General features: G+C 33.6%; 1 protein-coding gene across 1 annotated transcript in view; it reads left to right on the top strand.

Moving 5' to 3' along the window:
- Window positions 1–13,678, top strand: part of IGF1 (insulin like growth factor 1) — a 55,334-nt gene extending 41,656 nt beyond the window's left edge. The window contains exon 4 of the mRNA XM_052668584.1: window positions 5,864–13,678. Coding sequence (XP_052524544.1) covers window positions 5,864–5,923 — 60 coding nt within the window. The 3' untranslated portion in view covers window positions 5,924–13,678. The remainder of the gene's footprint in view (window positions 1–5,863) is intronic.
- The last annotated feature ends 901 nt before the right edge of the window (window positions 13,679–14,579 follow it).

Below are 14,579 nucleotides of genomic sequence, written 5' to 3'. Positions count from 1 at the left end.
ATCTATAGAAACATGTCGTTTCTGTAGTGCCCAGCAGTCAAGCGTCCTTCTCAGACATCTATTCGAAGGATATCAAACTCTCATTAGAGCGTATGTGTCCTGCTTTAAAGAAGTATCACCCCAAATCCCTGAAATATTTTATATTCTTTGAGCAATAGCCTACAGAGGTCACCAAACCTATCTGGGCCAGCAACTGTCTGTAATGAAAAAATGTTTGTAATATGAGAGGTATTTTGAGACGTTGAATGTTTTTTCTCCAGTGCTGCACAACTGATCCAAGCGAGAGTATGTGAAAGTCCATAAAGAAGTGGCAGCTTTGTTTTCAAATGCTTAAAAGTTGACGGAAAAGAAAGTAACTTTCTAGTATGTTTGACAAATGAACAATGGTTGATCAATGAGAAAATGTAGAAATAGTTTTTTCAGTAGCCATCATATGTAGATGTAACAATCAGCAAAATTTATACAAGACCAACATGTCTAAAATTTAGCAAGCTATTTACTTTATGTGTGTTGGTTCTCTTCCCCTGAATAGAATCTACAGAGATAATTTACCTTCAAAGTTGAATTGAAATAGAATAGGATCTATAATCTTTACTCAATTAATGTTTTCTAAAGTATGTTTCCATGACCATTCAGATTCCTCAGTGTAGCAGCTGCTCACCAGAAACACAGAAATGCCATAATAAAATGAGAACTAACAGTAACACAATTGATTTTCTCCAGTAAGTTACTTAAGCAAAACTAAGTGATTAAACTTACATTTCAATTTAATGTTTAGACTGAAAAAAAAAGATGTTTGGGCCAATTGTTCTTCTGGACAGTTTAGCTATGAGAAACAGAATTATTTTACATCCCCCTGCAATACTAAGGCCAATACTATACAGACTGCTTTCCTGTCTTTAATTTATTTAATTTGATATATATTACTTTTTTATTTATCATATGTCTGTCATATATCCATTTATCATATATGCAATACTAATGTTCTTTATTTTTATATATCTCACTAGTAGACTGAATGAAAAAAAAAAAAAAAAGTTTTGAAAAAGGAAGATGTCCCTGAACTTTTAACAAAGAGAATGAGTGTGAAACCAAAGCACATTACAGATCTTTTTTTCCCCTAACATGAGAATAACTACTGACCTTGTTTTTAGATTAGAATCTCATTTAAATGAGAAAATACATTAACTAGTAAGGTGGGAATAAGAAACAGGGAGAAAAACTTTGAAAAACGACTGTTCTTGGTTCAAGCAAAGGAGACTGAACTGTTTCCACAATAATTATGTATATACTCAAGGGAAGACTGCAACTTTTTTGAATGAAACAGTGCCATAAAATCAATGTCCAAAGCTGACACAAAGGCTACAAGATGCCTTGAGAATTATAACATGAATTTTGCATTGATAAGGCTGATTATAAAATTCACTAGCCAAAGAACAGGAAAAAAAAAGTAATTTAGTGCCATGCCCTTGCATCCTAAGCAAGGCTGAAGAGATGTACAATTTGGTATAATTTAACTCATTCTCAGAATTCTATTCCTTATTCTTCTTTAGGATTTATATGTGGAAAATACACAAATGTATTAATAGCAAAGTAGTAGTAGGAAGTGGGTTCTCTCAAAAGATCAAATACTAGCCAACATCCTTTCAGATTATATCTCATCTTCAAAATTTAAATAAATACTAAGTGGGACTGAGAAACAGTGAAAATATGATGGTTTTACTCTAAGAAAATCTCATTGAGAAAACAGAAAGCATATTGCATGATTTCTCATTAGTCTTTCTAAGATTGGCTTAATCTTTTGTAATTGGCTCTTTATCAACTCTCAGATATATTTACAGACCAAAATATGCTTAATGGCATTAATCCTAATTTCTACCACATCCATACTACATTACCAAAGCCAGCAAGGGACCTTTTATGTGTAAGAGATAGAAGGACTTGGCCTCTTCACTTCAGAAAATGTTCTCCCATTGCTTACTTTCCAGTCTTGTTATTTTGTTACCAACCACACTGCCCACAAAACTAAAAAACTTTCAAATAGACCTTAGAGAATCCGTAGCTAAGATATCATGTGTGTTACTACAAACATTAGACTTTCCATTTATTACCAATAAAGCAAGAGATCTTTTAATGCCAATATGAGTTTTGGAAGTCCATCCTAATAGCATAAGAATGCTGTTGCATGCTTCCCAGTACATTTCATCTTAGCTAAATGACCTTTACTGTCACTGAGGTTGTTGTTATCCGTGACTCTCCAAACATCCATGCTTAAGGTGGTAGGCTTAAAGTTTGAACTTCTCTGTTCACAAAGTGACTTATGCAAAGTTGACATTTTGTAACTGGCATCTTAAAATGCTTATTACATTTGTCTATATCTAAATATCAGCTAAAAAGATCAGACAAACAAACATCACATACACACAAAAAAATCATTTTTAGTTACTTAATTTCAAAGTCTATAGAAATAAGGCAAGGTTTTCTATACTAGAGTAAAGATGTGTCTGAGATCCTGATTCAGGCATTCATATTTTGTTTTAAATAGTCTCAACATTGCATACTTGGAAAAAAATGTGTTATATGTGTCAAAGGACTTCCTGGCATGCACGTTAATCTATTTATGGATCAAAATGCTGATTCCAGATGAGAAACTGTTCTACAAGTTACCTGCCATCTTTCCTCAATTTCAAAGCTAGCCTGTACATTGTGACAGCTCTTTCTCCATATACATGCAAGTATTAACAGCTATTACTGAAAGCTTGCTTTATTTCAGTGATTAAGCAATTTTGAAGTCAGACAACAACATTAGTTGAAAAAAAATTATTACTGAGGTGAAAATGGCTGTTGTTTCATAATAAGGCTCTTACTTTTCTTATAGATGATGAGCATGCAGCCTTTAAGAATATTTGACTTTCTTTTTTTTTTTTTTTCCAAATAGAATGCAGTGTATAATTTGTTTCTTATATACTAGTAAGCTTTCCTCAAAAAAGAGATTCTAGATGAAGCAGTAACAAGGCTATTTTGTTTTGTTGCCATGAGGGAAAAACAAGACAGATGAGTCAATGAATTCCTCTCTTCTTGGTGCATTGTTACAATACAAGCACTTCATAGAAGTGCTTATCATAGAACCTAGGTTGGAAAAGACCTTAAAGGTCATCAAGCACAACCATCAACCTGACCTACTGAGGCCTATCTTCATGTCTTTCAGTGCTGTGTCCACACACCCCTTATATACCTCTAAGGACCAGATTCTAACACTTCCCTAGACAGGTTGTTCCAATGCCTAACCAGCCTTTCCATGAAGCAGTTCTTCTTGATATCTAACTTAAACCTCCCCCATCTCAAATTCTGGTCATTTCCTCTATCACTTGAAAAAAAAAAAAAGACCAGCATTCTCCTCACTGCAACCTCCTTTTAGGTAGCTGTAGAGAGCTATGAATGCTCCTTTCAGCCACCTTTTCTCCAGACTAAATAGCCCCAGGTCCCTTGGCCACTCCTCATAACTCTTGTTTTCTAGTCCCTTAACCAGCTTAACTGCTTTTCTGTATGCACACTCAAACAACTCAAAATCCTTCTCATACTGAGGGGCCCCAAAGTGAATACAGTATTTGAGATGTAGTCATGTAAAAAGAGGTAATCACTTCACTAGTCCTACTTGCCACAAGATTTCTGATTCAGGCCAGGATACCATTGGCTTTCTTGGCCACTTGGACTTGGCTGGCTCCTGATCTCACTGCTAACCAGCTTTTCAGGTTCTTTTCTGCTGGACACACTTCAAGCCACTCCAGCTACATACTGCTGCATGGAGTTGTTACAACCCAAGTGCATCAGCCAGCATTCAGCCTCATTGAATGTCACACAACTGGACACAGCCCGTCTATCAGCCCATCCAGGTACCCCTGCAGAGCTTCCAGCCGTTGTGCAGATCAACACTCCCACTCAACTTGGTCACATCTGCAAGCTTACTGAGAATGCACTTGATCTCTTGATTCAGATCATAGATAGTAGCATTAAACAAAATACTTGTAGCATGAAGTAGGATCCTTAGCTCATGTGAAGTGCTACAATGATAGTTTAACTGAAGATCATGAAAAATCCAGAATGAGTACTTTAGGGTGAAAACTAAAGTGCAAGTGAGAGGAAACTAGAGAAACAAAAGGTAGAAAAGCTGGAGAGAAACAAACAGCAATAGGATAATAAAAGCAGAATTCTGTTGAAGTTTTTGTTTCTGTCCTCAATCCATTCTAAGAAAATTATTTTATAGCTCTATCAGTAAAATTCGATGAAGATAAGCCCACATTCCGTTGAATTGATAGAACTAGATGATTAATCTCTTCTTCATTCAGCATCGTACTTTAGGCTAAGAAAATCTATAAAGGAAGATTCCTAACAAAGAAATATCTTTGTAATGAATACTCCACTGATAACAAATTTCTTTTGTCAGCGATGATAATTTTAAGTTTAGTTCAATGTTATTGCTTGGTTGTATAATTAATTTTACACTTGTTGGTTTCGTTGGATTTGATATTTTTATATATTCTAAATGACATAATTCAACATGTATCCATCAGAACCTAATCCAAAACCAATGGCAATCAATAAACTGTATATGAGCTAAAGTTTTGTAATCTTTCATCACTTTCTGATTTTATGTTTTAATAGATCCAAGAAGCAAAGTAAAAAGTCATATATGAAATAGTACTTTATATAGGAAATTGTTTAAAAATATCTATACTGTAATGCACCAAATTAGCACATATTTTCCTTCTGTCCATCAGAAAAGCAGATGTTTTCATTACTTTTTAAGTTTCAGATAATGTTACATTTCTTTTTCTAGGGCTAAAATAGAAGTCAGTGCAGTGGCACATCTCCATACATATGCCTCACTTTTCTCAGTGAAATTTCATATTTTGTGGTTTTCTTATGACAGCAGACATAATTCCTCTTCACAAAGAATTTCACTTCTGATGACGTCTATAAAAATAGAAAGTCACTTGTCAATTCTGCCTCTATTCCAATAGAGAATGGGAAGTTTGGAGGCCAGCTATTATTTATCATCATGGTAAAGGAAGAAATCAAACAAACAAACAAAAAATGTATATAGCAACTTCTAGTGCTTCCAGAAACTAGCCTATATACGGAAAGACGGTGAACTGAGGGCATTTATTCATTCCAAAGTCCTCTTGATTTGTTTGTCACATTGCTCTGATTATGAGAATACAAATGATTTGGCTGCTGCTGCTGCAGTAAACCCACATATATTTTAAAATATATGCTAAAGGCCTTATCCAACAAAAACTTTACCTACGCATCCAATATGCAGCTCATGCAACATGTAGGTAACAGAATTCCACCTGGTAATTTTGAAAACCTCTGCTCACTGGGTACCAAAGCCCAGAAGGCTCCACAAACCCTACAGTCACAACTTTAAAGTTCCCTTGGCCCCTCTGCATCCTGCTTTTGCAAATGCCCTTGTTCTGAAAGAAAGAAAACTTATGATACCTAACTGTGTTGTCTAAGGCCACCTACGTTCTTGTGTATAGAGGTTTCCTCTGCCAAAATGCTCCAAAATAACAGCTTCCACTTGGTTGACTTTCTCCAAATATCATTAATATGCAAAATGCAGTTATGTTGCAACTATTTAGGTCAACAGTGACAGCAATCAAGATGTTTATACCTAGAAGAAGAGGAAAATGACAGTACAAATTTTAGGTAGTCAAGTTCTCAGCAATCTAGCAGAAGAGCTCTAATAATTCTAGCATTTAGGATAACTTTTTTCTTACTAATCTGTGTGGTCATATAGAACATAAAATTCTTTCTAGAATGACTTTTTTTTTTTTTTTTTTTTTTTTTACATCTTCAGGAACTGCATTTGAAGAATACAAGTAGAGGGAACACAGGAAACAGAAACTACAGAATGTAAGATCATGCCATCCAAAAGAACGAAGAATGAATGTGCCATCTGCAGGATACTTTGCTGTAAATAAATTATTTGTTAAACATTGGAAGACTAAAACAACTATGGTTTAATAAGCTTGATGCAATCTCAACCAATGGGCATTCTCCCGGTGAACAATGCAACTAAACATTCCAATATTAAGTCTTTTAGAAAACAGAACATTTTAACCAACTCAGAGCGAAAAAAAAATCTGTGGTTGATATATAACTGTGTGTTAACCTCTTTTAGATGTCCTGCACAAAATCTCTTAAAGTCCTGTGCCCCTCAAAAGCCTACAAATTTATGGGCCTTTGATGGATCCAATTGCACTAAATTAACCTATGAACACTGGCTGCTGGAGTCATTCATCAGCCTTGTCTAAGTGGTGTTTTTTTTATTTGCACTTCTATACAAGCAACAGGCTGTTTGTTCTACAGCGTCTGATAACATTGTTTGTCTACCCCTTCATATTTGCACAGTCCGACATTCCCAGCAACAGCAGCAGTAAGGTAACATATACAGTTTTGAACATCCATTAATTCCATCTGTGACATTTTGACAGAACATGGGTTACACATACAATTGTTTTAAGACAGCTTTATTTTTCCTTCTTCTTGCAAAGATGCAGTTTACTGCAACTTGTGAGACAAAAGATTTTTAAAAGCAGTTACAGCATACATAGGCTCTCAAAGCGTTAATGATTCTTCCAGGTAATTATTTGCAACAGTATAGGTAACTTTTTTCTTCCTCCATATAATGCAGTATGTAAAATTTAGCATATCAATAATACGCATATATCAAACAATATGTAAAAATCTCTGTTTTATAGTACAACGGTGCTATTTTATAGTTTGTTATATGAAAGGGTCTGGCCAAAACAGTAATAGGTAAAAGCAAATATGGAAACATGAAGTTCAAATAATAAAATGATGCTGTGAATATTTGGTTTAAATTACTAAAATGGTCATGGATTCCAAGATGGAAAAAACTTCCATCTTCACAAAAGAAATTCAGATATTTTGCTTTTTTTTTCTTTTAGCTGATTGAATGATGGTCTTTTCCCCCGGTTACATGAAACAGATTTATAGATGACAAGGTGCAGGAAAGACAATTAATAAAAGAGTTCTCAAATAATTTTAAAAGGTAGCACATCGAGGCCTAAATCTTTCTGAAATATCAGAATTCTGTTCAAATATTTTTGAAGGTTAATCAGGTCCTCTACCATTTCATCACTTCCCAAAATCTGATGTGACTGAAATGGCTGTTAGTCAGCCCACTGCATCTCTCCGTAAATCAGAAAATCTAAGCTAATCATCAAATTACGGTATAGAAAGTCTTCAAGAAAAGATAAAAACCATAATGGCCTTCAAACTGTTACTTTGAAAGCTTTGTAGGAGACTTTTAATATATTTCCAGATAATATCTGACATATAAGCTTGATATGCAGTGCATTGATTCTAACATTAACAACACTTTCTTCTGCCCCATTTTTGTAAATCTATTCAGTGCTAGATTAATCATGCAGTAAAGGTGGATAGATAGCCAACAATGTCCTAGAATGAACAATAAATTAACGTGAGAGAAGGAAAGAGAATGCTGGGGAGAAGGCACTGCTTGATCCTTTGCAGAACTGCAGCATGGTTCCATGTGACTTCTTCCACCTCACTACCCTGCATGCAGCAAGGAAAGAGATATCCCTTGGTCAGACTCAAAGTGGGCATCAGGAATATGGTGTGAGGGGAGCAATTAGAAAGATGTTAGATCTGATTTGTAAAGGCAATATTTGTCTCTAAAGGCTCAAAGCTGTCTCATCTTCTACCGCATCTATGGGGGTGGACTGAATTGATTAAAATACAGAAGAATCTCTGTTGATTATATATTGCACAGTTCATCACGAGTTTCTTGTGAACCAGACAGGAAATGTAGGTCTTAAAAGTGTAACAAATTAATCCCCATTTTCCTTCTCCTTAGGAAATTTGAGTTTCGTATTTCTTTCAAGAAAAGGGCAATATTTTCTTGTGTAATTCTTTAAATCATTTCCCTTCTAGGAAAAGCATGCTTTTGTGCATACAAAGTTACCATCACAATGTAAAAACAGAACAGTGGCTGAATATTTTACTCAGCCACAGCTGTCACTGACTGTGATAGGTATGTCAAAAAATGAAGGTACAAAGGAGTAGATGGGGAAGCTAACCTAAATTAGGTACATACATATTTACAACCAATTCCATACAAAGTTGCAGCAAATCTGTTATCAGTCATGTTCTTAATAGGCTTTTTTTTTTGTTGTTGTTGTTGTTGTTTTGTGTGTGGGGGGGGGGAGGGATGCAGAGGGAAGTGGTTTTAATTTAAATAGTTCCTATGAATTCTTAAATGCATTCTAAGAATGAGACATTATTTATAATGCGAAATATTTCTTATAGACAGTGATATTTAACATTAGAATTTGACAACTGTCTAAACAAATCCCAGTAATTCTTGAAAGAATATCTTTAATAATGAATAGTTTCTAACTTCAAAGGTAACACTTGACATTACTAGAGAAAAAACAGTATCACAAAATGGAGACTAGATCTACCACTATAGAGGTGAGAAATACATAGATGGGGTATGTATACTTGCACAAAAATTCTCCAGTCATAAGGCAGTGAGCACATGATATGCCAGTCAGTGAGAAAGAAAAAGGACTGCATTAGCTTAATAATCTCAATTAATCCGCTACTTAAAGAAGCTGAAGTATAAGCCAAAACATCTCCCTCCCAAATGTACAAAGTAGTCTGACTTGAAAAATTTCTTAATTAGAGATTTTCAACAGCACTCTAGATATTTAGAAACAGTTGTTCTACTAGATATGATCTATTCTCATAAATCACTTAAGTGATAAAAAAAAAATTGCACTCTCCATCCTTCCATGTCATGCAATACACATGACAGAAGTCACAGATTTTTACATTCTAGAATTGACATAAAACTCTAATTACTATACAGAATGTCACTAAAGTGCAAATGTAAAAAAGTTAATTAAGCCTCATTATTCTCAGTTGTTCAAAAGTTATTCACATCTAAACCCTCTGAAGTTAATATATCTCTTTCAAAGTAGAAAAATGTGAGTCACAAAAACAATAATCATTAAGACTTTGAATGGAAAATGAATAAATATTCTGCTCTAAATGTACTTACATATACACACTCATATCTGTATGGAATACTGGTATGAGACTTATTGAAACCCATTTAACATAGACAAGAAAATTAAAGCTTTCTTTGCAGAACTGAATTCCATTCATAACTAGCAGCCAATTCCACCTGCTCCAGAAAATAGGTGTTGAGTTAGGATCAATGCTAAGCAGTGACTGATGAAGACTCTAGGTCAAGCACTCTGTCCTCCTGGCTCTCCATTTTAATAAGCAAGTATATGATAAGACAAGATCAGAAAAATACATGTATATTTGCTTTTCCTTTTACTGATTTGGCCAACAATGCCAAAGTGGTGCTATTGTTTTGTTTAAGAAAGTACTTGACTAAAATATAAAAGAAAGCATAAATATTTTTTTAATGTATGAAAATGACACTTATATAGGTATGGTTATTGAAATAGGAATACAACTAGCCATAACTTTTCAACTTTTTTTCACTCCAAAATGAAATCCTAAATCCAAAAAGAAATCCTAAATCCATGGAGATGGAGCATGAGAAAAGATTTAAAAAGATATAAACATTCATAGACCTGAATTCTGAATCTTTTCTCAAATCTGAAACACATATGAAGAAAAGCATTTAAAGTCAAAGAACAATGAAAATGACTGAAAATCTGTTCAGATTACTGAAAAAATTCTGTACTATACCAAAGATTTTTAAGACACGGTCCAGACTGAAATCAGTGTTGAGTTTGGCTTAAAGTCAGTGGCATTACATAATTGAGATTCTTATTGAACACAAGCTTTTGTTTGTATCTGATTACTTTCTCTTGTACCTGATCGCTTTCCATGGTATGCCCCAGAGGAGTCACTATTTTTTAAAGCAGGACAAAAAATGAACTTAATCTTATCAAGGAATGAAGAAACAATATATTCCTAAATGAAACTGTTGCTATTTTTAATTCTCACCAGTTTCAAATTGTGAAAAAAGTTGAAATATATGGCTAATAGTCTGTGAATTTTTTTAAAAAGTTTATGTGGTCACTATGAGCATCCTAATATGCAAAATTACACATTTCATTGTTTTGTTTTGTTTTTTAAATGATGGTAAATTAAGCCCAAGTAGAGATTCTTGGAACCTGTAGGCTAGATAGAATACTGATTTTCTGATAAAGGTAAAAGTCAATATATTTAAAATGTTCTATTTTTAGTTTGAAAAGGAATAGTAATAATTTATTTGGGGACTCAACACTGGTCCCTCTTTTAAGGATACTGTTCAGTAAAAACAAGTCTTCCAAATACCATTCTTATATTCAAAAACAACATTCATTCCTCCCTCCTCCTTCCCCAGTAAATCTAGTTAAAACATCATCGGAACGTAATTTTTATTATTTGTCTGTTACTTTGGGGGATTGTTTTGCCTTGCTTCACTTTGTTTCTATTTGGGGAGTAGGGGAAAGGAGGAGGAGATGAGGCCTTCGAGTGACTGAAATTTTTCCTCTTGGGTACAATCCACAAAAATAATTTGCCTTGACGAGATTACTCATTATCCAATTCATGCATGGAAATAACATTAAGTAAAGCAGTCATTAACACAAAGTTTTTACTCATTCTAATCCTACATTATACATTTTGCTTGTCACAGCATTGTAATATTCTACTGGACTTAAACTGTCCAAACGCACAGTATCTGATATAAATCTTCTTTGATTTTTTACATGAAGGGTGTTTTAAGAATATCTGAAACTTGATTACATATAGTACAGTGAAGAGATACCAGTCTAGCAGAGACCAAAACAAGAAGGACCTCCCTGATGCTTATCTTACATTAGGAAATTTTATCTTAGTTACATAAAGGGTGTGTGTACTTGTATGTGCATATGTATATATACATATATATATTATATATGTATATATATGTTGTTAGAATGTGTGTATGTGTACATGTGTGGGCATGTATATTATGCTTTTATTCTTTTTCCTCTCAAGTAAAATTTGAATTTGTTACTTTTTACGTATTATTTCACATGGATTATTTTCAATAATCCAATTGGAAGAATAGTGTATAATATGGGTGTCACAAGCTAGATCCAACATCTGTTTTTCACACCTCAAGAAATCACTTCATTTTGATATCATGAGACTCTTCTCTGCTGTCATCAAGCAAATCTATTTATCTGTTTAAGTATGGGTGTAAAATACAAACTCTGAATACCTTATTTTGGAAATATCAACTTAAGAATTCTATTTCGTCCTTCTCTGGATGACTTCTGTTAGATGAGATTTTTTTTTAACTGCATGTGTCCTTTCAAATTAAGAATAATGTGTAATACAGGGAAGAATTAAGATTTCTGTCATTTAATAATATCTCCTCTATTATTCATCAATTAGATGCTCTTTACAAGTAGAATATATGTTTTTCTATGTTACCCTTAGTGATTTCAGAAGTGGAAAAGACTTAGTACTATAAATTCATATATACAAAAATTTTTATAACTTTTTTGATATCTCTGTATTCTTCAGTGACTCCTTATTTTGCCACCCTTGCTCACAAAACTCAAAAAATCATCAATGTTATACTTCTGCTGCTAAAAATCTTTCCAACTAATGTTATAAATATCCATTTACAATATTTACATTCACACTTGATAGAAGTTTTTAAAATCAGCATAAACGTGGTTGAAAGATTTTCTTCTTCATATTGTAAAGGTGTGAACCATTTTTAATTGAAATCAAAGACATTCCACCTTACGGTATTTTACATTTGTTAATACCATCTCATTGCTTGGTAAGCAACAGCAAAATAAATGCAGAACAAACAGGACTGTCCTCTATCTTGGTGATAAAATCACATTTCATGTACTCTTGTGTTAAAGAAAAAGTTTAACCAGATAACTATAAATACAACTGATTATGTGAAATTTATATTTTATAGTGAAATATCTAACTTTGTACATTTTGAAATCAAATGAATATTCCATTATTTCTGGTTTACTGCCATTAACCTCATCAGTGGTACGAAAAATTCACTTCTGCAGTGATTAGAGGCAAAGAAGACCAATAAAATGCTGCCAATGAAAGAGACAGAACGGCCTTTTTTCATCCATGGAGATGTATTCTATCTTAAATGTATCTTTTTTTAAAGTTTAGATTAGGATTTAAAATTGACTTGATATGAATACTATATAAGTATGATACTCTTCACTATTTCCACTTAGAAACAAGTTTGAATATAATAAAGCACATGCAAGCTACACTGCATGATACAGTAGATAAATCTTACCTTTTGAGTTATAACCATTTCTAAGGAATTATTTCAACTGAATTCTATAGAAATCCAGTGCAAGATGAAAAAATAAAGCATTGTTAAAAGTGTATAATCATAATAGTTGCCTGATCAAACTGTCTCATCAAATTACTGTCTCCACTGAAAGCATAATGATACTGATAACGTTCTAAACAGCTTTAGCTCTAGTATGATACTTCATGTTGCTTTTGTCAAAATGTGATAGTCCTGTTTTACAGTTTCTTAATTCTTGGATTCTATGGGTTGAATAACAAATGTTTATCAATCCTCTGAATTTTTGGAAACAAACTAGAAGAAGCAGCACCATCTGCTGCTTATCATCAGATAACACATGGGCTTCCTCTCCCACCAAATTATCTGCACAAGACACCCAGAAGTGCTAACTGAAGCAACCAACAGCACTTATTTTTCAGAGATCACCCTTTTAAATAGAAACATTAACTATCTTCTATCCCTTTGCTTTTGGACTTCCACTGGTATCCTGTCTAAAACTGCGGTTTCAATGATGCAGGCATGAATGTGGATACATGAATTTCTGATTTCACTACTGAATAACTCTACTATTAACATTTCAAGTCATTAAAATGAAACAGTGACAACTGTTAAGTGTTCATTAACTAAAAGCAATTTAAACTCTCTATTAAAGTTCTAACTGGATTTATTCTTTCTTTTTTTAATTTTCTTGTGCTTACTCATAATACAATGTCACTACTTGATGACAAATAATATTTCATACTGTGTATGTAACATCATTGTGTTGCAGAATCCCCCAAATACCTCAACAATGTCTTTGTTGCGCTATTCTCCCCATTTAGCACTTAAAAGCTTTTCTAGTAATGACCAAGAAATCAAAAGACAGAGCTCCTAGTATGTATAAACTTAAAAAAAAAAAATCAAGAATTTTTGCTAGTTTGCAGTTCATGTAATGTCATCTTGACCATTCTCTTCCCCTGTCTCTACAAGCTGTCTACAACTCAAAACTTTGTTCCATAAGTAATAGTGTATTCATGCTTTTAAAGGCTTTTATATGCTTTTATGGTAGGTAAAGGCTGGAAGAGGTAGTTGACTGATTTTTCACTTTTATCTACTTTGATTTCAGTAAAGGGCTTTGTCACTCTGTATACATAAAGGCTAATGCACCCTTTGGTTTGTAGAATGTACTGAAATGTTTGCAGCCCTCTTGGTATCAGGTCCAAAATGTGAAGCATTACTGTTAAGAGGGTATCTTTCTAATGTATTTGTATGTATAGCTTACACCTCTGTGAGGTCTAATAAAGGATTATGGTTAATAAAAAATGTGTTGAAAATTCCTCATCCACAAAGATTTTGCAGTAGTTTGCATTCTTCTCTTTCTCTTCCCTCTCACTTAGATTTTGATTCTCAGAATATACCAAAACCAGAACACAATATGAGTAAGCCTCATTACAGAGATAAAACTGACATAGAAAGTTAGCTGCTTGCTCAAAGCGGCAGTAGAACGAGTTATGAAATCTACAGATAAAATAAACAGCCAGTGAATGACAGGAATAAACTGGTATCTGAATTTCAGTGTATAACCTCTCACCTCACCAAGCTTCTTTATATATGAGAACTATCCGTAACATATTTGTACATATCCCATCTGGTCACAAGAAGTTGGATATCTCTACTTGATTTCAGTACTCCATAACACTGTTTTTCTCTATTGACTGTGGGCAATGCTTTACATACTGAGACTCTGCCAGTAGGCTCATAGTTCTGGGAGGCTTGTGGGTAGCCTAACCACTATGAGCGTAAATAGACACAACAAAAGACTCTGACTGAGGAAGTTCCTGAATTATAAATCAACTGAGAGTAAGAAAGTTTCGCTTCATATTGCCTTCTTCTAGTTTTTTTCCCTGGACATTCATTTTGGCTACAGTGCAAAACAGTTTCCTGGACTCATTTCCCTATCTCATCTTCACTCAAACTTCTCATATTCTTATGTATTAATCCTGCTGACATAGTTGCCACTCGAATTTAAGTGCACACTCTCTAAGTGCACAACCCCTACAATATTATCATTCACACAGAATTCTTTATTTTATATTTAAATATTAACAGACAATCATTTTTAAACCCACACTACCTTATCACAGTACTTTAATTGAAAATTTTGATTTTCAATTTATTTAATTGAAAATTAAATAAATTAAATGAAAAATTTATAGAGATTTCA

This window comes from Tympanuchus pallidicinctus, unplaced genomic scaffold, assembly GCF_026119805.1.
Source record: "Tympanuchus pallidicinctus isolate F22 unplaced genomic scaffold, pur_lepc_1.0 scaffold8, whole genome shotgun sequence".
Lineage (NCBI taxonomy): Eukaryota > Metazoa > Chordata > Aves > Galliformes > Phasianidae > Tympanuchus > Tympanuchus pallidicinctus.
Note: the sequence above shows the minus strand (reverse complement) of the source record. Positions and strands in the feature narration are given on the sequence as shown.